Genomic DNA, 24,581 nt, shown 5'->3' on the forward strand with positions numbered 1-24,581 from the left:
GGGCTTGTCTTACAAAGCGAGGTTGATTAGGCTCGGACTTCTCTCTCTCTCTCTCTCTCTCGAGAGAGAGAGAGAGAGAGAGAGAAGGAGGAAGAGAGGTGACCTGATTGAGATATACAAGGTTATGAGAGGCATGGATAGAGTCAATAGACAGAGACTTTTCGCTTGAGCAGGATTGACTGGCACAAGGGTGTTATAGTTTTAAGATATTAGGAGGAAGGTATAGAGGAGATGTCAGAGGTAAGTTCTTTACGCAGAGAGTTGTGAATGCATGGAATGCGTTACCAGCAGTGGTGGTGGAAGCAGAGTCCTTAGGGACATGGGTGTTACAGACAGAAAGAAAAACTGGCAAAGCAGTTCAATGGTCCTTGTCCAGAAGATTTGTTGAAGTGGTGCTTTTGGCTTATCAGGTTATGCTGCTTCACTATCTTCCTTCTCCAGCTACTTTCACTTGCTTGCAGGAGTTACAGGGTGTCTGGTTCACACTTGGAAAGTCTCTGAAGTACTGGGGGCTCATTGAGAGCTGAAGGACAATTAAAGTGGCTTTTTCAGGCTTAAGGTACTTATTTTCAAGACAAAAGAGCAACTCCTGGCCTTGCAGAGATCTCAAGGCTTCTCTTATATTGTTGACAGCTCCAAGGTGCTCAGCTATCTCTGGTGCTAATGACCTACTTTGTACTAGATGGTGTCAAACTTGTGCTGTTTGGAGCTGCACTTATCCAGGCAAGTGGAGAGTATTCCATCATGTTCCTGACTTGTGCCTTGTGCAGACTTTAGGGAGTCAGGAGGGGAATTGTTCAAACTTGGATTCCAGCTTCTGACCTTGTCTTGGAGCCATAGTGCTGTTTCATTTTCTGGTCAATGGTAACCTTTAGGTTGTTGTGACTCAGATTCAGTGGTAGTGATGACTTTGGCAAACAGTGGTGATTAGAACAAGAGCAAAGAACAAAGAAAATTACAGCACAGGAACAGGTCCTTCGGCCCTCCAAGCCTGTGCTGATTCAGATCCTTGATCTAAACCTGTCACCCATTTTCTAAGCATCTGTATCCCTCTGCTCCTTGCCCATTAACATATCTGTCTAGATACATCTCAAATGACGTTATTGTGCCCACCTCTATATCCTCCGCTGGCAACGGATTCCAGGCACCCACCATCCTCTGCTTAATGAACTTGCCATGTATATCTCCCTTAAACTTTTCCCCTCTCTCTTTGAACTCGTGACCCCGAGTAATTAAATTTTCTCTTGTTGTAAATGGTCATTTTCTGGCACCTGGGTGTGCAAGTATTACTTCATATTTGTCAGCCCAAACCTGAGTATTGCACTGCTTCAGTATCTGAGGAGTTGAAAATGGTGCTCACCCTTGTGCAATCATTGATGAAAAACCCCACATTTGAATATACAATGGAGGGAAGATAATTGAGGCAGCTGGAGATGGTTTGGCCTAGGAATCACCCTGAGGACTGCTTTTGACATGTCCTGGATCTTACATACCAACTTAGAACAATCACAACTACCATCCTTTGTGCCAAGTATGACTCCACCTGGCAAGGAGTTTCTGCTTGATTCCCATTGACAAGTCTTGCTAGTTGTGTTCAGGCCTGTCTCCTGTGGATTGAGTGCAAAAATAATACAGGCTGGCATTCCAGTGCAGCTCTGGGTGAAAAGTCTACTGTGCAATCGTAGAATGTTAGATTCCCTTCAGTGTGGAATCACACTATTTGGCCCATCAAGTCCACACTGACCCTCTGAGTATCCCACCTCATCTTATCCCTGTAACCTGCATTTCCTATAGCTTGCCCACTTCGCACATATCTGGACACTGTGTGGGCAATTTAGTAAGGCTAATCAACCTAATCTGCACATTTTCGTGTGAATAAAACAGAGCAACCAGAGAATGTGCAAACCTCACCCAGACACTTACCTGAGAGGGAATTGAAGCTGAGTCCCTGGTAATGTGAGGCAGCAGTGCTAAACACCGTGCCACCCTCATAATGGAAAATAAGAGCAGTAGTAGGTCATTCAACCCCTCAAGCCAGCTCCAAATCACCAATATGTCAAACCAAGACCCTGTGTACTCCCACAGCACCCATGAAACTTATTTTGAGAAGGAGAATTGTTTCTTACCAGTAAGCATTTAGTCCTTATTCAGCCACTAAACAAACTGGACAATATCAAAATTGCTGTTTATGGGAACTTGCATTTGTCTACTGTCTAACTTCTGTCAATTTGTCTAACTTCTTCATGTTCCAAAATGACAGCACTTGAATAGTTCTCCATTAGCTGTTGGGGGTGTTTAGTGCACAGGTACTGTAAAGATGCAATTTAGTTTCATGCAACTGCATTATAGCTGTGATAGGAAAGTAAAAAGCTGTGGGAATGGATTTGTAGCTGCTTTAGTAACATGAAAAAGGACCAGGCCAAGAGGGGCAGTTCACTTGTTCATTTGGGCATGGATTCTCCGAAGCAGTCTCTTGAAATGATATGAAACTGCTCTCTAACGTTGAACATCAGTTGTGGGGAATTCCAGGCTTTGAATCTTGTTTTAGAATCTCTTAGTCGGCATTGACCAGTGATGGTTTCGGTAGAACTGAAACCACATCACTCTGTTCTGCATTTGATTATCCCTTTGCAACAATTCAGTCATTTGAGTCCATTTGCATTTTTCAGATTTTCACGAGCAAGACAATTTTAAAGCTTTCTCTTATTTTGCTCACTGGTGTGACATCTGTTCTGGTGGATGGGTAATGTGCAAAAGTCTCAATCTTGCAGAGGTAACTCACTAACGTTTGCTGTGGCCACTACCTTGTTCTAATTCTCCTGCTGTTGCTTGTATACAAATGAGTTATTTCTTTAATTTGACAACAAACTGGTTTTGTACCTGGGGCCAACTCCACTGAGACTCCCTCCAAATTGTGACCCTCTTGTAAAACAATCCTAGAGTGTAGAAAGAAATTCTGCTCTAACTGACATTGAGGGTCTGTAATGAACTGGTGTAGGCCTGGACCCTGTTGGAAATAGTGACAAATGAACCCCTGTGGATAATGTGTTTAGAATGGCCTAAATGCCAAGCTCGAGTGGCTTATCAATACTATCTGTCACCTGAGTGGGTTGTATTCCTCATCAGCAATAGCATACTCTTGACTTCACAAAAGCTTTTTTAATTGTATATTGGTACTGGCTGTTGATCATTGATATGCAGTGGCTTTCTAACAAAGGATTAAAGATTGCAATATAATTACTTCAAAGAAATCTATCTAACTTCTGGTAATACAGTTCCTAACTTTTCATGGTGAAAGGTATCACCTTGCTTCAGAGGCACACAGATGTTATTGAATTTGTTTTCAGTTCACCCAGGTGTGGAATATTAATTCATGGCATCTGGTATGCTCACCTCATGCCTGGTCAACTTTAATATTTCAACCTTGTATAGGCACTTTTTTTATTTTTATAAAGCAGACCTATTTCTTGTTGAAAATCTATTGTGTACTTTAAAGCTTTAATGTCAAAGTAGGAGGTGGTGGAAAAGAAAATATGAATGAATTTTCTGGGAAGTAACAGTTAGTCTCTTGGCATCTGAAAGTTTGAGAAAACAGGCTACTGAGACCCTTTGTTTCCTTCTGATCTCAGGCATCCCCTGCATCTGTTCATATTCCAGTTATCTGGCAATTGTTAAGTCATGAATATGGTAAGACACTAAAATATAGTTGGTCTGATCCTGCAATAAAGCTGAGGGTAAACAAGGTTATGCCAAAAATTCTGTTTTCTGAAATGAGGGAATCATCTGTGACTGACAGGTCTCTAACCTGCAGATTGCTTTAAGTGTAAGTAAAACTGCAGGGATTTCAACAGGAATGATTCCGACAGCATTCCACATGCTCTTCAATCTCCACGGCAGTTGGAGTGGATTGAGTGGAGTAGGTATGCACGGGTAGCATACAATAAAACATGTGGAATCCTGGCATTTATTAGATTTGATTATCAAAGATAGAACTAGATACCAAAGTAAAATGTTATAATTACATTAGGTGTTGATGAGACCACACCTGGAGTCGAGTATCCAGTTTTGGCCTCCTTACTTGAGGAAGGATGTATTTGCACTGGAGGCAGTTCAGAAAGTTCACCAGACTGATTCCAGGGATGAGAGAGCTGTTGTACAAGGGTCAAATAACTTGGGTTTGGACTCACTGGAGTCCAGGAGAGTGGGGGTGGTGGGGGGTGGGTGCGGGGGTGATCTGAGGTATATAAAACGCTAAAAGGAATCAATAAGGTGGATGTTGAACAGATGTTCCCCCTGTGGGACACTCTTGAACGAGGGCATAGGTTGAGAGGAGGTAAGTTCAAAACAAAGATGAGGAGAAACTATGGAGGGTTATGAGTCTATGAACTCACTGTTCTAGAGTGCAGACAAAACAGAATCAATTAACAGCTTCAGAAAGAAATCTATTTCTGATGAAAAGTGCGATAAAGGCTATGGGGAGTAGGCTGGAAAGTGAAGTTGAGACCAGGAGAAGATCAACCATGATCATGTTAAATGGCCGAGCAGGCTTGTAGGACTGAATTGCACACCCCTGCTCCTAATTCCTATGTTCCTATGAGATTCTGTGCACATTTCTAATCAGCCTATCTTGACTGTTATTTGCATTAGATGAATGGTGTTTCTCCATCTTGAGTATTAGGGTGTTAAGCTTGTTAACCATTTTGATTTCCTCCAATTCTGGAAATGATTGTTACGCTGCACGACGACCAGGAAAAACTTGTTTTATACAGCTTTCAAACCCAGGATGTCCCAAAGTACTTTCAATATAGTTTTTTTTTAATTCAATTGCTACAATGTAGGAAGCATAACTGCCAATTTGTGTGAAGCTTTATTCACAATCTGCATATTCCACGCCACCAGAGTACATGACCATCTAGGACATTGATAGTTAAATGTTGCTTGTGTGCTGATACAAAAATGACATGGTACTGTCTGTCTAAGCTAGGGTCTCCCTCCCTGGCATAAGAAGCCTTCAGTTGTAATTGAAATTGTTTTGGATTCTGCCTCCATTCACCACACTATGATGCTCCAGACACAGCAATAAAACAAAGTTAACCTTTTTCATGCAGAGGGTAATGTGTGGATGGAATGTATTGGCAGTGGTGGAGGCTGGTACAATTACAACATTTAAAAGGCATGTGGATTGGGTACATGAATAGTAAGGGTTTAGAGCGGTATGGGCTAAATGCTGGCAAATGGGACTAGATTAATTTAGGATATCTGGTCAGCATGTTGGACCAAAAGGTCTGTTTCCATGCTGTAAATATGACTCTAATGACTCTACCTGCTAAAGACATCTCATGTCCCTCCTGGCTCTTCTTCGTTCTCTCTTTAGGTCCTTCTCGGCCAACTTGCGACTGTCAAGCGCCTTCTAACTGAAGCTCTAACTGAGCCTTCACCTCTCATCTTTACAAAAGCCTCCTTCTTCCCCTTGACAAGAGATTTAACTTTTTTAGTAAACGACAACTCCCTCGCTTGACCACTTTCTCCCCGCCTGACAGATACATACTTATTAAGGACATGCAGTAGCTGTTCCTTGAACAAGCTCCACATTTCAATTGCACCCATCCCTTTCAGTTTCCTTCCCCATCGTATGCATCCTACATCTTGCCTAATTGCATCATAATTGCCTTTCCCCCAGCTATAACTTTTGCCCTGTGGTATATGCCTGTCCCTTTTCATCGCTAAAGTAAACTTAACCAAATTGCTGTCACTGTCACCAAAGTGCTTACTTACCTCTAAATCTAACACCTGGTTCATTACCCAGTACCAAATCCAATGTGGCCTTGCCTGTTGTTGGCCTTTCTACATACTGTTCCCAGGAGGACCAGTTCCAATACCGTACAACCCAGATGGCCTCCTTCTTCAAAGACCGCAATATCCCCCCAGGCGTGATCGACGATGCTCTCCACCGCATCTCCTCCACTTCCCGCTCCTCCGTCCTTGAGCCCCGCCCCTCCAATCGCCACCAGGACAGAACCCCACTGGTCTTCACCTACTACCCCACCAACCTCCATATACATCGTATCATCCGTCGTCATTTTCGCCACCTCCAAACGGATCCCACCACCAGTGATATATTTCCCTCCCCACCCCTATCAGCGTTCCGAAAAGACCACTCCCTCCGTGACTCCCTCGTCAGGTCCACACCCCCCACCAACCCAACCTCCACTCCCGGCACCTTCCCCTGCAACCGCAAGAAATGCAAAACTTGCGCCCACACCTCCCCCCTTACTTCCCTCCAAGGCCCCAAAGGATACTTCCATATCCGCCACAAATTCACCTGCACCTCCACACACATCATTTACTGCATCTGCTGCACCTGATGTGGCCTCCTCTATATTGGGGATGCAGGCCGCCTACTTGCAGAACGTTTCAGAGAACACCTCTGGGACACCCGGAACAACCAACCCAACCACCCTGTGGCTCAATACTTCAATTCCCCCTCCCACTCCACCAAGGACATGCAGGTCACCTCCATCGCCAGACCATAGCAACACGACGGCTGTAGGAAGAGCGCCTCATCTTCCGCCTCGGAACCCTCCAATCACAAGGGATGAACTCAGATTTCTCCAGTTACCTCATTTCCCCTCCCCCCACCTTGTCTCAGTCCCAACCCTCGAACTCAGCACCACCTTCCTAACCTGCAATCTTCTTCCTGACCTCTCTGGCCCCACCCCCACTCCGGCCTATCACCCTCACCTTGACCTCCTTCCACCTATTGCATTTCCAATGCCCCTCCCCCAAGTCCCTCCTCCCTACCTTTTATCTTAGCCTGCTTTTCCTCATTCCTGAAGAAGGGCTCATGCCCAAAACGTCGATTCTCCTGCTCTTTGGATGCTGCCTGACCTGCTGCGCTTTTCCAGCAACACACGTTTTCAGCTATTTACATACTCTATCAGGAAACCCTCCTGCACACATTGGACAAAAACTGACCCATCTAAGGTACTCAAACTATAGCATTTCCAGTCAATATTAGGAAAGCTGAAGACCTTATAACAACTACCCTGTTACTTTCACTCCTATTGAGAATCATCTTCGCAATCCTTTACATCTCTAGAATTTTTTGGAGGCCGATAGAAAACACCCAACAGGGTGACTTCCCCTTTCCTGTTTCTAACCTCGGCCCATACTACCTTAGTCCTCATCAAACGTCCTTTCTCACACCGTAATACTGTCCTTGACTAACAATGCCGCACCTCCCCCTCTTTTACCACCTTCCCTGTTCTTACTGAAACATCTAAACCCTGGAACCTGCAACAACCATTCCTGTCCCTGCTCTATCCATGTCTCCAAAATGGCTACAACATTGAAATCCCAGGTACAAACTCATGCTGCAAGTTCACCCACCTTAATTTGGATGCTCCTGGCGTTGGACTAGACACACTTCAAACCATCTTCCTGCCTGCAGGTACACTTCTGCAACCTTGAAGCCTTATTCACGACCTCACTACTCTCAACCTCCTGTACAGTGGAGCTACAATTCAGGTTCCCATCCCCCTGCTGAATTAGTTAAAACCCTCCCGAAGAACGTTAGCAAATTTCCTCCCCCAGGATATTAGTACCCCTCTGGTTCAAGTGTAGACCATTCCATTTGTAGAGGTCCCACCCACCCCAGAATGAGCCCCAATTATCCAGATATCTGAATCCCTCCCTCCCGCACCATTTTTGTAGCCACATGTTCAACTGCTCTCTCTCCCTATTCCTCACCTCGCTAGCACGTGGCACGGGTAAGAAACCAGAGATAACAACTATGTTTGTTCTAGCTCCAAGCTTCCCCCAAGCTCCCTGAATTTCTGCCTTACATCCCTATCCCTTTTCCTACTTATGTTGTTGGTGCCTATGTGGACCATGACTTGGGGCTGTTCCCCCTCCACCTTAAGGACCCCCAAAACACGATCTGAGACCTCACAGACCCTGGCAGCTGGGATGCAAGTCTCTCTCGTTCCCACAGAATCTCCTATCTGTGCCTCAACTATGGACTCCCCAACAACTAATGCTCTACTCCTCTACCCCCTTCCCTTCTGAGCAACAGTGACAGACTCGGTGCCAGAGACATGTACCCCACAGCATACCCGTGGTAAGTCGTCCCCTCCAACAGCATCCAAAACGGTATACAGTACTTGTTATTCAGGGCATCCCTGCACTGTCTGCCTGTTCCCTTTCAATCCTCTGACTGTAACCCATCTACCTTCTTCCTGTACCTAAGGTGTAACTACCTCCCTGTAACTCTTCTCAATTACCCCCTCAGCCTCCCGAATGATCCGAAGTTCATCTAGCTCCAGCTCCAGTTCCCTAATGCAGTCTCTGAGGAGCTGCAATTGGGTGCACTTCCCAAGATGAAATCAACAGGGACATTAGTGGTGACCATTGCCTTCCACATTCTACAGGAGGTGCATTCAACTGCCCTAACATCCATTTCCACTGTTCTAAATTCCCAATGAGACTATTGAAACAAAACTAGTAACCTTACCAAACTGGCGCACAGAACTTTCTTTTGGTTAGAGGAGGTGGATGGGTGTATGTAAGTAGTGTTTGTTTTTCCAAACAATTGACAACTAATTCATGATCATTAAACTCTTAATTACAGAATTTCAATGAATTCAAACTCCACCATCTACCATGGCAGGATTCAAACCCAGGTCCCCAGAATATTACCTGTGTTGAAAAATGTGTTGCTGGAAAAGCGCAGCAGGTCAGGCAGCATCCAAGGTGCTGGAGAATCGACGTTTCGGGCATAAGCCCTTCTTCAGGAAACGTCGATTCTCCTGCTCCTTGGATGCTGCCTGACCTGCTGCGCTTTTCCAGCAACACATTTTTCAGCTCTGATCTCCAGCATCTGCAGTCCTCACTTTCTCCTAGTTGATATTACCTGTGTCGCTGGATTAACAATCCAGTGATGGTAGCACTAGGCTATTACTTCCCCTTATTGTCCAGATCTTGTTGCATTTGAACATGGATTGCTTCTGTATCTGAGGAGTCACAAATGCCACTAAACGTTGTACAATCATCAGAGGACATTTTCATTTCCGATATTATGGTGGACTGAAGGTCATTGATGAAGCAGCTGAAAATGATTGGGCCTAGGACTCCACCCTGAAGAATTCCTGCAGAGATATCCTGAAGAAGTCTTTAAACGCGAAACATTAAGTGTGTTTCTATCTCCATGGATGCTGCCAGACCTTGCTGAGTTCCTCCAGCGCTATATGTTTTTGTTTCAACAGTATTCTACTTTCATATCCATCCAATGACTGATGTTGCTGTTGTCAATACGAGGAGGGCGGGTCTCCACTATAGAGCCTTGGTTCCTAATTGGGTGTTTCAGCTGTCAGTCATTATTGGATGCGTTGGTATGGCGGCAGCGGGCTGTTGGGTGTTGTTGTTATCTGCGGCCTTGGTTAGTGTCCATTGTGATTTCCAGACATTAGAGCATCTAAGGCCGACTGCGACCGACTTGGAGCAGACAAAGGCTGTGCGGGAGCTGCTGCTGCGGCTGCTTGGACCCAGAGCTCCGGATTTCCTGCTGACGGTGAACCGCTCGATGCCTGGGCCCGAGCAGCGGGATCGGTTTGAAGTGCGGTCACTTGCCGATGGCCGGCTATCTGTCCTGGGCAACACCGGCGTGGCCACTGCCACTGGCCTGTACCGATATCTGAGCTCTTTCTGTGACTGCCACATCTCTTGGTCCGGCAATCAGCTCAAGGTGCCATCGCCGCTGCCCGTTCTCCCAAAACCGTTGCGAATTACCTCGCCGAACAGGTAATAGATTCTTGCGGCAAAACTAAGGCCATTCGATCTATTGTGTTCATGCCAGCTCTGGAGAACACCTCAATCCCGTTCCCCTACTGTATACCTGTAGCCCCACAATGGCACTTCTGTCAAGTGCCCTGCAATTTTCCTTTAAAGTTACTCATTGTCTCTGTTTTCATCACCCTTGTGTGCAGCAAGTTCCTATCACTCCTACTCACTGTTGTAGAAAAAGTTCTTCCTCATATTGCTTCTGTGTGTCTAATCCAAAACCTGTGCCTTCAAGTACTATCAGCTATTGCCCATCTTATCCAAACTTTGTACAAGCCTATCAAATCAATTTTCACTCGTTTTTGTTCCAAGGAAGACAATAGCATTAAGAAAAATCCAAAGGTTTGTTATAAGTATATTAGGGGCAAGAGAGTAACCAATAATAATAAAGTAGGGTCCATTGAGGGCAATAGTGATATTTGTGTGTGAAGCCAGAAGTTTTGAATAAGTTCTTCAAAATTTCAGCACACTGGCTCGGCAGTTAGTATTGCAACCTCAGTGCCAGGGACCTTGGTTTGATTCCATTCTCAGGCAGCTGTCTTAGTGGAGTTTGTGCATTCTTACCATGAAGGTGCGCATTTTCTCTGGGTGCTCCGGTTTCCTCCCACAACCCAAAGATAAGTAGGTTAGGTGGATTGGCTGTGCTAAATTGTCCATAGTGTTCAGGCGGTGCAGGCTAGATGGATTAGCCATGGGAAATACAGGGTTACAGGGACAGGGTAGGGGAGTGAGTTGGTGTGAATCCGATGGGACAAATGGCCTGTATGTACACTGTAGGGATTCTATAATTCTAAAAAACTTCCCTGCAACAGATATCAAGATAACTCGTGTATAGTTTCCTGTAGTCCCTTCTTGAAAAGAGTTATATTTGCTACTCTCTAGTCTGATGCATCCTTTCTAAGATAATAACAAGTTTTGTAAAATTACGACCAAGGCATCCTACTATCTCCTCAACTATCTCCTTTAAGATCCTAGGATGAAGTCCATCTAGACTCAAGAGATTTATCAACTCCTATTTGCATCAGTTTGCTCAGTACCACTCCCCACCACGTAAGCTGGAGAGGGTTTGGAAAAGATTTACCGGGATGTTGCTGGGTAGGGAAAGTTTGAGTTATAAAGAATGGCTGGATAGGTGAGAACTTTTTTACTGGAGTGTAGGAGGTTGAGAGGTGACTTTATTGATGTTAATAAAATAATGAGAGGTATAGGTAAAGTTAGTGGTAGTTGTCTTTTCCCTTGGATTGGGGATTTCAAGAGTATAGCGCACATTTTTTAAGGTGAGAGGAGAGGTTTAATAAAGACATGAGAGGCAATTCTTTTACACAGCATAGTTTGCATGTGGAATGAACTTGCTGAGAAAGTGGTGGATATGGATACAAATGGTAACATGAATAGGAAAAGTTTGGAGGGATATGGGTCAGGAGCAGGTGGGTGGGACTAGTTTGGTTTGGGAATATATTCAGCATGGACTGGTTTGACTGAAGTGTCTATAAGTGCTTCCTAATATCTCTCGTGAAAGTCTGAGTATTAGGACCAGACCAATGTCCCCGAGTTCTAGAATCCTCAAACAGTGGGAATCGTTTATCTTTCTACCCTATTTTTTCCCGTAATATCTTGAAGGCTTTAATTATACAGTAATTGGCAAGGCATTTTGCAGCTACATAGAACTTAGTTAGGCCACATTTGGAATATTGTGCGCAGTTCTGGTCACTACTCTGCAAGAAGGATACTGAGGCTTTGGAGAGGATACTGGAGCGGTTTACTGGGATGTTGCCTAGTTTGGAGGGTAGAAGCTATGAGGACAGATCAGAGAAACTTATATTGTTTTCACTTGAATGATGGAGGACAAGGGAGTGACCTATTAGATGTTTACAAAATTATTATAGGTATGAGTGTCTTTTTTCCAGGAAAGAAATGTCAATTACTGGAGGCATAGATTTAAAGTAAAAGTGGGTACTTTTAAGGGGGAAAAAATGAGTTTTTTTTTAATAAACAAGATGGTAAGTGCCTGAATGCACTACCAGAGGAAGTGGGGGGGATGACTTACCAGGGGTAAGTAACGGGGCTCAGGTCTCTGGCACGGAGCCTGTCCCCGTTACTCAGAAGGGAAGGGTGAAGAAGAGCAGAGCAGTAGTAATTGGGGACTCGATAGTTCGTGGCACAGATAGGCGGTTTTGTGGGAACGAGAGAGACTCACGTTTGGTATGTTGCCTCCCAGGTGCAAGGGTACGTGATGTCTCTGATCGTGTTTTCCGGGTCCTGGAGGGGGAGGGGGAGCAACCCGAAGTCGTGGTCCACATTGGCACCAACGACATAGGTAGGAGTGCTGAGGATGTTAGACAGGCTTTCAGGGAGCTAGGTTGGAAGCTTGGAGTTAGAACAAACAGAGTTGTTGTCTCTGGTTTGTTACCCGTGCCACGTGATAGAGATTCGAGGAATAGGGAGAGAGAACAATTAAATGCGTGGCTTCAGGGATGGTGCAGGAGGGAGGGGTTCCAGTTTTTGGATAACTGGGGTTCTTTCTGGGGACGGTGGGACCTCTATAAACAGGATGGTCTACACCTGAACCTGAGGGGAACCAGTATCCTTGGGGGGAGGTTTGCTAGTGCTCTTGGGGGGGGTTTAAACTAACTCGGCAGGGGCATGGGAACCCAGATTGTAGCTTCAGGGTGCAGGGCCTGGAGTGTAGGGAGGTGAGGAACATGGCATCAATTTCCAAGGAGGGTGCCTGTAAACAGGGAAGTGGCTTGAAGTGTGTATACTTCAATGCAAGAAGTATACGAAATAAGGTAGGTGAACTTGCAGCGTTGGTTGGTACCTGGGACTTCGATGTTGTGGCTATTACGGAGACATGGCTAGAACAGGGACAGGATTGGCTGTTGCAGGTTCCGGGATTTAAATGTTTTAGTAGGTTTAGAGGTGGGGGTAAAAGAGGGGGAGGTGTGGCATTGCTTGTCAAAGATAGTATTACAGCGGTGGAAAGGACGATGGATGAGGACTTGCCATCTGAGGTAGTTTGGGCTGAGGTTAGGAATAGGAAAGGTGAGGTCACTCTGTTAGGAGTCTTTTACAGGCCTCCTAATAGTCCTAGAATCATTGAAGAAAGGATAGGGAAGGTGATTCAGGAGATGAGTGACAGTAATAGGGTGGTTGTTATGGGGGACTTTAACTTTCCTGATATTGATTGGGAAAGCTATAGCTCAAGTTCTTTAGATGGGTCAGTGTTTGTTCAATGTGTGCAGGAGAGTTTCCTGACACAATATGTAGACAGGCCAACAAGAGGTGAGGCCATACTGGATTTGGTTCTGGGTAACGAACCAGGCCAGGTGTTAGAATTAGAGGTAGGTGAGCACTTTGGGGATAGTGACCATAATTCGGTGATTTTTACACTCGTGATGGAGAGGGATAAGTGTGTACTACAGGGCAAGAATTATAGCTGGGGTAAGGGAAATTATGATGCGGTGAGGCATGACTTAGGATGTGTGGCTTGGAAAAGTAGACTCCAAGGCAAGAGTGTAAATGATATGTGGAACTTGTTCAAGGGGCAACTATTGAGTGTCCTTGATAATTATGTACCTGTCAGGCAGGTAGGAAAGGGTCGTGCGAGGGAGCCGTGGTTTAATAAGGAATTGGAATCCCTTGTTAAATGGAAGAGGGCGGCCTATCTCAAGATGAGACGTGAAGGTTCAATTGGGGCGATTGAGAGTTATAGGGTAGCCAGGAAGGACCTGAAGAGAGAGCTAAAAGCAGCAAGGAGGGGACATGAAAGGTCCTTAGTAGATAGGATTAGGGAAAACCCTAAGGCTTTCTATAGGTATGTTAGGAATAAAAGAATGACTAGGGTAGGAATAGGTCCAGTCAAGGATAGTAGGGGGAAGTTGCGTGTGGAGGCGGAAGAGATTGGGGAGACAATGAATGAATACTTTTCTTCAGTATTCACTCAGGAACAGGGCATTGTTCTTATTGAGGCACAAATAAGTAGAATGGATGGCTTTGAGGTATGTAGAGAAGAGGTGTTGGAAATCCTGGAAAAGGTGAAAATAGATAAGTCCCCTGGGCCTGATGGCATTTATCCTAGGATTCTCTGGGAAGCAAGGGAGGAGATTGCAGAGCCATTGGCCTTGATTTTTATGTCCTCTTTGTCTACAGGAGTAGTCCCAGAAGACTGGAGGATAGCAAATGTGGTTCCCTTGTTCAAAAAGGGGAGTAGGGATAGCCCTAGTAACTATAGGCCGGTGAGTCTCACTTCTGTTGTGGGCAAAGTCTTAGAGAGAATTGTAAGGGATAGGATTTATGCACATCTAGATAGGAATAATGTGATCAAGGATAGTCAGCATGGTTTTGTGAAGGGCAAGTCGTGCCTCACAAACCTTATTGAATTCTTTGAAAAGGTGACGAAGGAGGTTGATGAGGGGAAAGCGGTAGATGTGGTATATATGGATTTTAGTAAGGCGTTTGATAAGGTTCCCCATGGTAGGCTACTGCAGAAAATACGGAGATATGGCATTGAGGGTGAGTTGGAGGTTTGGATTAGGAATTGGCTGGATGGAAGAAGACAGAGGGTAGTAGTTGATGGCAAAGTTTCTTCATGGAGTGCCGTCACTAGCGGTGTTCCGCAAGGATCTGTTTTGGGACCATTGCTGTTTGTCATTTTTATAAATGACCTGGAAGAGGGGTTAGAAGGTTGGGTGAGCAAGTTTGCGGATGACACGAAAGTCGGAGGAGTTGTTGACAGTGAGGAAGCATGTGGCAGGTTACAGCAGGATATAGAGAAGCTGCAGAGCTGGGCAGAAAGGTGGCAGATGGAATTCAATGTAGCTAAGTGCGAGGTGATTCACTTTGGGAAGAATAACAAAAAGATGGGGTACTGGGCTAATGGTCGGATACTTGGTAGTGTGGATGAGCAGAGGGATCTTGGTGTCCATGTACACAGATCTCTGAAAGTTGCCACCCAGGTAAATAGTGCGGTGAGGAAGGCATATGGCGTACTGGCTTTTATTGGTAGAGGAATTGAGTTCCGGAGTCCTGAGGTCATGATGCAGTTGTATAAGACTCTGGTACGGCCGCATCTGGAATATTGTGTGCAGTTTTGGTCGCCATACTATAGGAAGGATGTGGAGGCATTGGAACGGGTGCAGAGGAGGTTTACCAGGATGTTGCCTGGTATGGAAGGAAAATCGTATGAGGAAAGACTGAGGCACTTGGGGCTGTTTTCACTAGAGAAAAGAAGGTTTAGGGGTGACTTGATTGAGGTGTACAAGATGATTAGGGGGTTAGATAGGGTCGACAGTATGAACCTTTTCCCGCGTATTGAGTCGGGTATTACAAGGGGGCATAGCTTTAAATTAAGGGGGGGTAGATATAGGACTGATGTTAGGGGTAGGTTCTTCACTCAGCGAGTCGTTAGTTCATGGAATGCCCTGCCAGTAACAGTGGTGGACTCTCCCTCTTTATGGGCATTTAAGAGGGCATTGGATAGGTATATGGAGGATAGTGGGTTAGTGTAGTTTAGGTGGGCTTGGATCGGCGCAACATCGAGGGCCCAAGGGCCTGTACTGCGCTGTATTCTTCTATGTTCTATGTTCTATGTTCTATGGTGGAGGCAGATACAATATCAATATTTAGAAGCCATCTTGACAGATATATGCGTAGGAAGGGAATAGATGGATATTGACTGTGTAGCAAAAATGTTTTTACTTTAGAGGGGTACCATGTGTCGGCGTAGTCTTGGTGGACCGAAGAGCCTGTTCCTGTTCTTTGTTCTGTCTAAATGCTTCTTAAATGATGCAATTCTATCTGCTTCTACCACCTCCCCTAGCAGTAAGCTACTGGCACCTGTAATCCTCTGTGTGTAAAAAAAAAAAAATCTTGCCTCACACATCTACTTTAAACTTTCACCCTAATATTTGACATTTCCACCCTGGGAAAAGGATTTGATTTGATTTATTGTTGTCACATATACTGAGATACAGTAGAAGTATTGTTTTGTGTGCTATCCAGGTAAATCATACATAAGTGCTTCAGTGTAATAGAACAAAAGACAGAATATAGTGTTCTAGCTACAGAAAAGCTGCAGAGAAAGATCAACTTTCATATATGAGAGTTGCACTCAAAAGTCTGTTAACAGCAGAGAAGAAGCTGTTCTTGAATCTGTTAGTGTTTTCAAACTTCTGTATCTTCCGCCCGGTGGAAGAGAGAATAACTGGGGTGGGTGGGTTCTTTGATTATGTTAGCTGCTTTCCCGAGGGAAGTATGGACTGAATTGATGGATAGAAGGCTGGGTTGTATGATGGACTGGGCTGTGTTCACAACTCTCTATTTCTTGTGTTCTTGGGCAGAGCAACTGCCATATCAAATTGTGATGCTTCCAGATAAAATGCTTTCTGTGGTATACCTTAAAAAAAATTGATAAAAGTCATTGCTGAATTTCCTTAGTCTTCTGAGGAAGTAGTAATGTTGGTGTGCTTTCCTGACCGTGTCAGCATAGATAAACCAAGACAAATTGGTGATACTTATTCCTAGAAACGTGAAGCTCTCGACCATCTCCACCTCAGCACGATTGATACACACAGAGGCGCATCCTCCACCCTCTTTCCTGAAGTCAATGTCCAGCTCCTTTTGTTTTTCTGACATTGAGAGAGAGATTGTTGTCTTTGCACCATGCCACTAAGCTCCCTATCTCTTTCCTGTACTTTATCTTATCACTGTTTAAAATCTGACCCACCAGGATGGTGTCATCAGCAAACATGTAAGCTGAGAGCAGAATCTGGCCAAAGTCATGAGTGTAAAAGGAGTATAGTAAGAGTTTGAGTATACAGTCTTTTGGCCCACTGGTGCTGAGGATTATCGTGGAGGAGGTGTTGTCACCTATCCTTACTGTTGGTGGTCTGTGGGTCAGGAAGTCAAGGAGCCAGTTGCTGAGGAAATAGAGTTCTAGGTCTTGGAGTTTGGAGATGAGTTTGGCTGGAATTATGGTGTTGAAGGCGGAGTTAAAGTCAATAAATAGGAGTCGGAAGTAGGTGCCCTTGTTCCAGGGATGACTGCAGGGCCAGGGAGATGGCATCTGCTGTGGATCTGTTGTGACTGAAGGTGAATTCTTGTGGATCAAGGCAATCTTGGAGGCTGAAGTCGAAGCAATTCATAATGATGTGTGTTGGAGCCACCAGGTGATAGTCATTAAGGCGTGTTGCCATTTTGTTTTAGTTATTGGGATAATAGTGTTCTTCTTGAAGCAGGTAGGAATTTCAGATCACTTTAAGGAGAGATTAAACATGTCTGCAAATACAACTGCCAGCTGGTGCATAGCTGGGGACTTCAGTGTGGGTCAGTCACTTTTTGCGGGTTCACTTTCAAGAAGGCCAATCAGATTGTGATTGTGGGTACATCATTTCACTGGCCTTCTGTTCAAAAACAGCATAGAATACATTGAGCTCACTTGGAGGGGATGCGTTATTGCCAGCAATTCTACTTGTCTTCACTGAGTATACCATTACATTGTGTAATCCTTGCTATAATCGACGTGTGTTTGTGTAGTTAGTCTGGGACTCTAGTTTAGTTTGGTATTGTCTCTTGGCATCTCTGATGGCTTTGCGAAGGTTGTGCCTAGATTTTTGTGTAGATCAGGGTCACCCAATTTCAATGTCTCAGACCTGGACTTCAGTAGGGAGTAGATCTCGCAGTTTGTCCAAAGTTTCCATTTGGGGAACACTTTGATTAAGTTCTTTGGCATACAATCCTCCGTACACTGACTGATGTAGTCTGTGATGATAGTGGCAAACCCACTTAGGTTGGCTGCTGAGTTCTTGAATTTGGACCAGTCCACCGATTGCAAGCAGGGAAGGACCTTAACTTTGCCGCTCACATTCTATCAGGTCACCCCTCAGCCTCTGACCTTCTAGAAAAAACAACCCAAGTTTGTCCAAGCACTCCTTATAACTAATGGACTCCAATCCAGGCAACATTATGGTAAATCATTTTTGCACCCTGTCCAAAGCCTGCACATCCCTCCTATTGAGTGGCAACCAGAACTGCACAGAATTTTCAAATGTTGCCTAAATAAAATTTAGTATAGCTGCAACATGACTTTGCCAACTTCTATACTCAGTTCTCCAATTGTTGAAGGCAAACATGTTTTGCACATTCTTGACTACCTTATCCAGTTATGATTAGATTAGATTACTTACAGTGTAGAAACAGGCCCTTTGGCCCAACAAGTCCACACCTACCCTCCAAAGAGCAACCCACCCAGACCCATTCCCCTACATTTACCCCTTCACCTAACACTACGGGCAATTTAGCATGGCCAATTCACCTAACCTGCACATTTTTGGACTGTGGGAGGAAAGCGGAGCACCCAGAGGAAACCCACACAGACATTGGGAGAATGTGCAAACTCCACACAGACAGTTGCCTGAGGTGGGAATTGAACCCGGGTCTCTGGCACTGTGAGGCAGCAGTGCTAGCCACTGTGCCACCGTGCTGCCCTTGATGTTATGTTGCCACTTTGAGGGAGCAATGGACATGCACTCCAAGGTCTCTCTGTATATCAATGTTAAGGGTCCTGCCATTTATTGTATACTTTCCTTTTACATTTGACCTCCCAAGATGCATCATTTCATACTTGTCCAGATTAAACTTGATGTGCCATTTCTCTGCCCAACTTTCCAACTGATCTATATCCTGCTATATCCTTTGACGATCTCCCTCACTATCTACAATTCCATCAACTTTTGTGTCATCTGTAAACTTACAAATGAGATCATCTACATTTTTATCCAAATCACATGTACGCAAACAACAGAGGTCAAAGCATTGATCCTTGTGGACTGGTTGTAGATCTCCAGTCAGAAAATCACCCTTCCTGATAACCCTCTGTCTTCTATGACCAAGCCAATTTTGTATCCAATTTACCAACTCGCCGTAGATTCCATGTGACTTAATCTTCTGGACCAGCCTACCATGAGAGACCTTGTCAAATACTTTTGTAAAGTCCATTTAGGCTACCCTCAACAATAATCTTGATCACTTCCTCAGAAAGCTCAATCAAATTTGAGAGAGAAGACCATCCATGCGCAAGGCCATGCTGACTATCTCTAATAAGTGCGATCTTTTTCAAGTGCAAGTAAGTCCAGTCCCACTGATGTGAGGTTCATTGGTCTATAAATTCCTAACAAATTCTGACCCATCCAAGTCCCTGGCATTAAGGAACCCTCAGTCCATATTGGGAATGTTAAAATCACCCATTATAACAACTCTGACATCTTCCCATGATCTGTCGACATAATTTGTTCATCTGTCTCTCCTAACTATTAGGAGGCTTGCAGTATAATTCCATCATAGTGATTGAAACTTTCTTGTTCTTCTGTTCTACCCATGTGGCTTCGGTGGATGAGCCCTCCAGGATGTCCTCTTAATACAGCTGTGACATCCTTATCAATCAGTAATGCAACTCTCCCCACTACTTTTTACATCCCTCTCTGTCATGCCTGGAAACAGTGAGTTACCAGTCTTGCCCGCTCCTGCTCCTCCGATGCTGCCTGACCTGTTGTGCTTTTCCAGCACCACACACAACTCTGAGCTCCAGCATCTGCAGTCCTAAATTTATCCCTGCCCTTCTCTCAACCAAGTTTCTGTAATGGCTATGACATTGTCGTTCCATGTATTAATCCAGGCTTTAAGCTCATCTGCCTTACCTGTTAAGTTCCTTATGTTAAATAAATACACTTCAGACTCCCCAATTCCATTGTGTTCAGTTTGTCCCATTTCTTCTTCCTATTAGACTTAATAGACTTAACCTCTTGCTTCATCTCAATCACTGCACATGCTGACCTAACACTCTGGTTCCCATTCCCCTGCCGTACTCTTGACTGTGTGGAGTTTGCACATTCTCCCTTTGTCTGCGTGGGTTTCCTCCAGTTGCTCTGGTTTCCTCCCACAGTCCAAAAATGTGCAGGTTAGGTGAATTGGCCATGCTAAATTGCCCATAGTGTTAGGTGAAGGGGTAATGTAGGGGAATGGGTCTGGGTGGGTTGCGCTTCGGCGGGTCAGTGTGGACTTTTTGGGCCGAAGGGCCTGTTTCCACACTGTAAGTAATCTAATCTACAAAGTGGCACTAGCAAACTTTCCTGTCAGGATATTGATGCCCCTCTATTATAGATGCAACGTGTTCATTTTAAAGAAGTCTGTATTGCCCTAGAAGAGATCCCAATGATCCAGATAGCTGAATGCCATTTAGCCATATATTCAACTGTATTATCTTCCTAATTTTGGCCTCACTAGTATGTGACGTATGGAGTAATCCTGAGATTACACCCCTAGGACTCCTGCTTTTCAACTTAAATCCCTAAATTCTGTTTGCAGGAGCAATACCAGTGTGGACCACAGCCTCTGGCTGCTCACACTCCTCCAATAAGAATATCTGTGCAGTATTCTTAAATTCATTTTTTGTGGAATTTGGACATTGGTGACTGGCCAGCATTTAATGCCTGTCCCTAGTTGTCCTTGAGAAGGTTGAGAGCTGCCTTCTTAAACTACTGCAGTCTCCCTGCTGTGGGTTGACCCTCAGTGCCATTAGGGAGGGAATTGCAGGATTTCCTAGGGTGGGGGAATGTCCAAACCTGGAGGGCATAGGTTTGAGGTGAGAGAGGAAAGACTTAAAAAGGACCTGAGGAGTAATTTTTTAACACAGTGGTGCATGCATGGAATGAGCTGCCAGAGGAAGTGGTGGAGGTGGGTACAATTACAACATTTGAAAAGCATTTGGATGGGTACATGAACAGCTTAGAGGGATATGGGCCAAATGCTGGCAAATGGGACTTGGTCAGACTGGGATGTCTGGTTGGTACAGCTGAGTTGGACTGAGGGTTTGTTTTCGTGCTGTATGATTGTACAACAGTGAAGGAACTGTTATTATTATATTTCCGGGTCCGGATGAATGGCTTGGAGGGGGACTTCAAGATGGTAGTGTTCCCATGTATCTGCTGCCCTTGTACTTCTAGATAGCAGTTGTGTGTTTGGAAGGTGCTGACTGAAGATCTTTGGTGAATTTCTTCAGAGCTCTAGAAAGTACACACTGCAGCTACCGGGCATTGGTGGTGAAGGGAGTGTATGTTTGTAGATGTTGTGCCAAACGAGCAGGCTGCTTTGTCGCAGATGGTATCAAGCTTGTTGTGTTTTGTTGTAGCTGCACGTATCCAAAAAATGGGGATTATTCCATTGCACTCCTGCCTTGTCCATTGTCAGTGATGGAAAAGCTTTGGGGAGTGAGGAAATGAGTTAATCGCAGCAATATTCCTAGCTGTTCAGACACATCCTTGACCCTCGCACCAGGGAGACAACACGTAATCCTGGAGTTTCACTCTTCACCACAGAAATGCCTAGCTGTGTCCCTGTCTATAGGGTCCACTATCACTTAGGAGGAGAAAGTGAGGTCTGCAGATGCTGGAGATCAGAGCTGGAAATGTGTTGCTGGAAAAGCGCAGCAGGTCAGGCAGCATCCAGGGAACAGGAGAATCGACGTTTCGGGCATAAGTCCTTCTTCAGGAATGGGGGCCCCCATTCCTGAAGAAGGGCTTATGCCCGAAACGTCGATTCTCCTGTTCCCTGGATGCTGCCTGACCTGCTGCGCTTTTCCAGCAACACATTTCCAGCTCCACTATCACTTACATTCATCTACACTTCAACCCTGCTGTACAACAGAGTCAATGTGGTGCCTGTGATCTGGCTGTTGTTGTTGTTGCTTTCCCCAAGATGCTTTCAAAAGTATCGAAAACAGTACACTTATTTGAGAGTGGACTAACCGTGGGAGACTTCTGCATTGCCTATCTGCCAAATCTTTGATATGTGATCACATTCCTAAAATTCCAATCTATAAGACTTTCTGCCTCCTGTATACTCCTCAGTGAGTCTATCTGCTGGTCCAACTGATTCTTGTGGTCCAAGAGAAGTTGTAGATGGACGCGTTTTCTACAGACATAGTTGTCAGGGACATTTGACTTCTCTCTGACTACATCTCAGAAGTGCTGCCCTATCGCCTCACAGTATTACATGCAAACACCTACCACGCGACTGCTATTAGTGTTTAGTCTCAAACTAAATGCCAAATTGGGTGTACGGTGATAATAAGTATATGGGGGAGAGGGAAGTAGTACACTGAATATCAATGCATGTGTGTTAAGAAGAATGGTACAAACTCTTTCCTATATTGGGACTTAGTAATTTAGATTCCACTGCTGATTAAAGAAATGAGGAGTGACTTTGAAATGTTATCATGTGTGCACAGGATGAAGAGGGGCATATTATTAACTTTCTTATAATTTTAATTTTTAGATACCAGTCCTTGTATATTAGACAAATGTCTGAAAATTGATTCACTGTTTGTAATTTCTTTTTATGATTGTACTTAGATTCCATTATTATCAGAATGTCTGTGCATACAGCTATTCATTTGTTTGGTGGGACTGGGAGCGCTGGGAGAGAGAAATTGACTGGATGGCATTGAGTGGCATTAATATGCCATTGGCATTTACTGGTCAAGAAGCCATATGGCAAAAGGTAAAGTATTCCTGCAAGTTTAAAGATCTTTTAAAAGCAATTTCTGGCCATAACCTTTATTGAGGACTTCAGACTATTTGCTAGAAATCTTAAAATGTATGTAAACTTTTCATATCTGTTACTTGCTATTCAAATTTAATTTTATACAATCTTTCACTGAATTAAATGGATATGTTTCAGTGGGATTTTCATTATTTCTGAAAGTGTTTGATGATCTCAGCACAATCCTAAATCTTCTGGGAAATGTGAAACATCCCTGTCAAAAAGAATCTATCCAATCAAACCTGCTGCCTCCATGGGGCATGTACAATTGACTTTGCTAATGACTGCAGTGAACATTTCTCAATGCTGCTCCTGATACTGAAAAATATTTTTGCTAAAATATTTACCCATCTCCTCTTCACCCTGACTGTTATATCTCCCCTTTCTCCACAGTCCAGATATCAAAGAAAGCTGTACATTTTGATTATATCCTTACAAACGTTTTATTATGATTTTCCTTTCCAAATGAAATTATTTTTGTAAAGAGGTGAATTGTATAACATAAAACTTCAGCTATGAGTTTATTGAAGCCACTTGGTACAATATTATGTGGTTACAATACTGGACAAGCGACAGTCTATTCTCTAACCAGTTATGCTCTCCTAAAGTTCCTGTATTTGTGTCACCTGCATAATTTAATCTGTGCACTCTATAAGAACACCCAAGCTCCAGTTCTCTGCCCACTCTGCATAAACCTTCAACCCATTTACTAATTTAAAACCTTATCTATTTCCTTAAATTTACTCAATGTCCCAGCATCCACTGCTCTCTGGAGTACTGAATTCCACACATAGAACATAGAACATAGAAGAATACAGCGCAGTACAGGCCCTTGGGCCCTCGATGTTGCGCCGATCCAAGCCCACCTAAACTACACTAACCCACTATCCTCCATATACCTATCCAATGCCCTCTTAAATGCCCATAAAGAGGGAGAGTCCACCACTGTTACTGGCAGGGCATTCCATGAACTAACGACTCGCTGAGTGAAGAACCTACCCCTAACATCAGTCCTATATCTACCCCCCCTTAATTTAAAGCTATGCCCCCTTGTAATACCCGACTCAATACGCGGGAAAAGGTTCATACTGTCGACCCTATCTAACCCCCTAATCATCTTGTACACCTCAATCAAGTCACCCCTAAACCTTCTTTTCTCGAGGGAAAACAGCCCCAAGTGCCTCAGTCTTTCCTCATACGATTTTCCTTCCATACCAGGCAACATCCTGGTAAACCTCCTCTGCACCCGTTCCAATGCCTCCACATCCTTCCTATAGTATGGCGACCAAAACTGCACACAATATTCCAGATGCGGCCGTACCAGAGTCTTATACAACTGCATCATGACCTCAGGACTCCGGAACTCAATTCCTCTACCAATAAAAGCCAGTACGCCATATGCCTTCCTCACCGCACTATTTACCTGGGTGGCAACTTTCAGAGATCTGTGTACATGGACACCAAGATCCCTCTGCTCATCCACACTACCAAGTATCCGACCATTAGCCCAGTACCCCATCTTTTTGTTATTCTTCCCAAAGTGAATCACCTCGCACTTAGCTACATTGAATTCCATCTGCCACCTTTCTGCCCAGCTCTGCAGCTTCTCTATATCCTGCTGTAACCTGCCACATGCTTCCTCACTGTCAACAACTCCTCCGACTTTCGTGTCATCCGCAAACTTGCTCACCCAACCTTCTAACCCCTCTTCCAGGTCATTTATAAAAATGACAAACAGCAATGGTCCCAAAACAGATCCTTGCGGAACACCGCTAGTGACGGCACTCCATGAAGAAACTTTGCCATCAACTACTACCCTCTGTCTTCTTCCATCCAGCCAATTCCTAATCCAAACCTCCAACTCACCCTCAATGCCATATCTCCGTATTTTCTGCAGTAGCCTACCATGGGGAACCTTATCAAACGCCTTACTAAAATCCATATATACCACATCTACCGCTTTCCCCTCATCAACCTCCTTCGTCACCTTTTCAAAGAATTCAATAAGGTTTGTGAGGCACGACTTGCCCTTCACAAAACCATGCTGACTATCCTTGATCACATTATTCCTATCTAGATGTGCATAAATCCTATCCCTTACAATTCTCTCTAAATTGCAACCCTTTGAGAGATTTTCCCTGATTTCTGTT

At 44.4% G+C, this 24,581-nt stretch overlaps 1 protein-coding gene across 2 annotated transcripts in view; it reads left to right on the forward strand.

Annotated features, from left to right (window-relative positions):
• Positions 1-9,370: 9,370 nt before the first annotated feature.
• The window catches only part of naglu (N-acetylglucosaminidase, alpha), a 58,528-nt gene continuing 43,317 nt past the window's right edge, over positions 9,371-24,581 (forward strand). The window contains exons 1-2 of one of the 2 annotated variants that reach the window (XM_043721568.2): positions 9,371-9,798; positions 22,242-22,389. In XM_043721568.2, coding sequence (XP_043577503.2) covers positions 9,392-9,798; positions 22,242-22,389 — 555 coding nt within the window. In that variant the 5' untranslated portion in view covers positions 9,371-9,391. The remainder of the gene's footprint in view (positions 9,799-22,241; positions 22,390-24,581) is intronic. The other variant, XM_087977671.1, reaches the window with a different exon arrangement.

Source organism: Chiloscyllium plagiosum, unplaced genomic scaffold (assembly GCF_037043375.1).
Source record: "Chiloscyllium plagiosum isolate Xiang-an unplaced genomic scaffold, Cpla_swu_hap1 HiC_scaffold_32, whole genome shotgun sequence".
NCBI lineage: Eukaryota > Metazoa > Chordata > Chondrichthyes > Orectolobiformes > Hemiscylliidae > Chiloscyllium > Chiloscyllium plagiosum.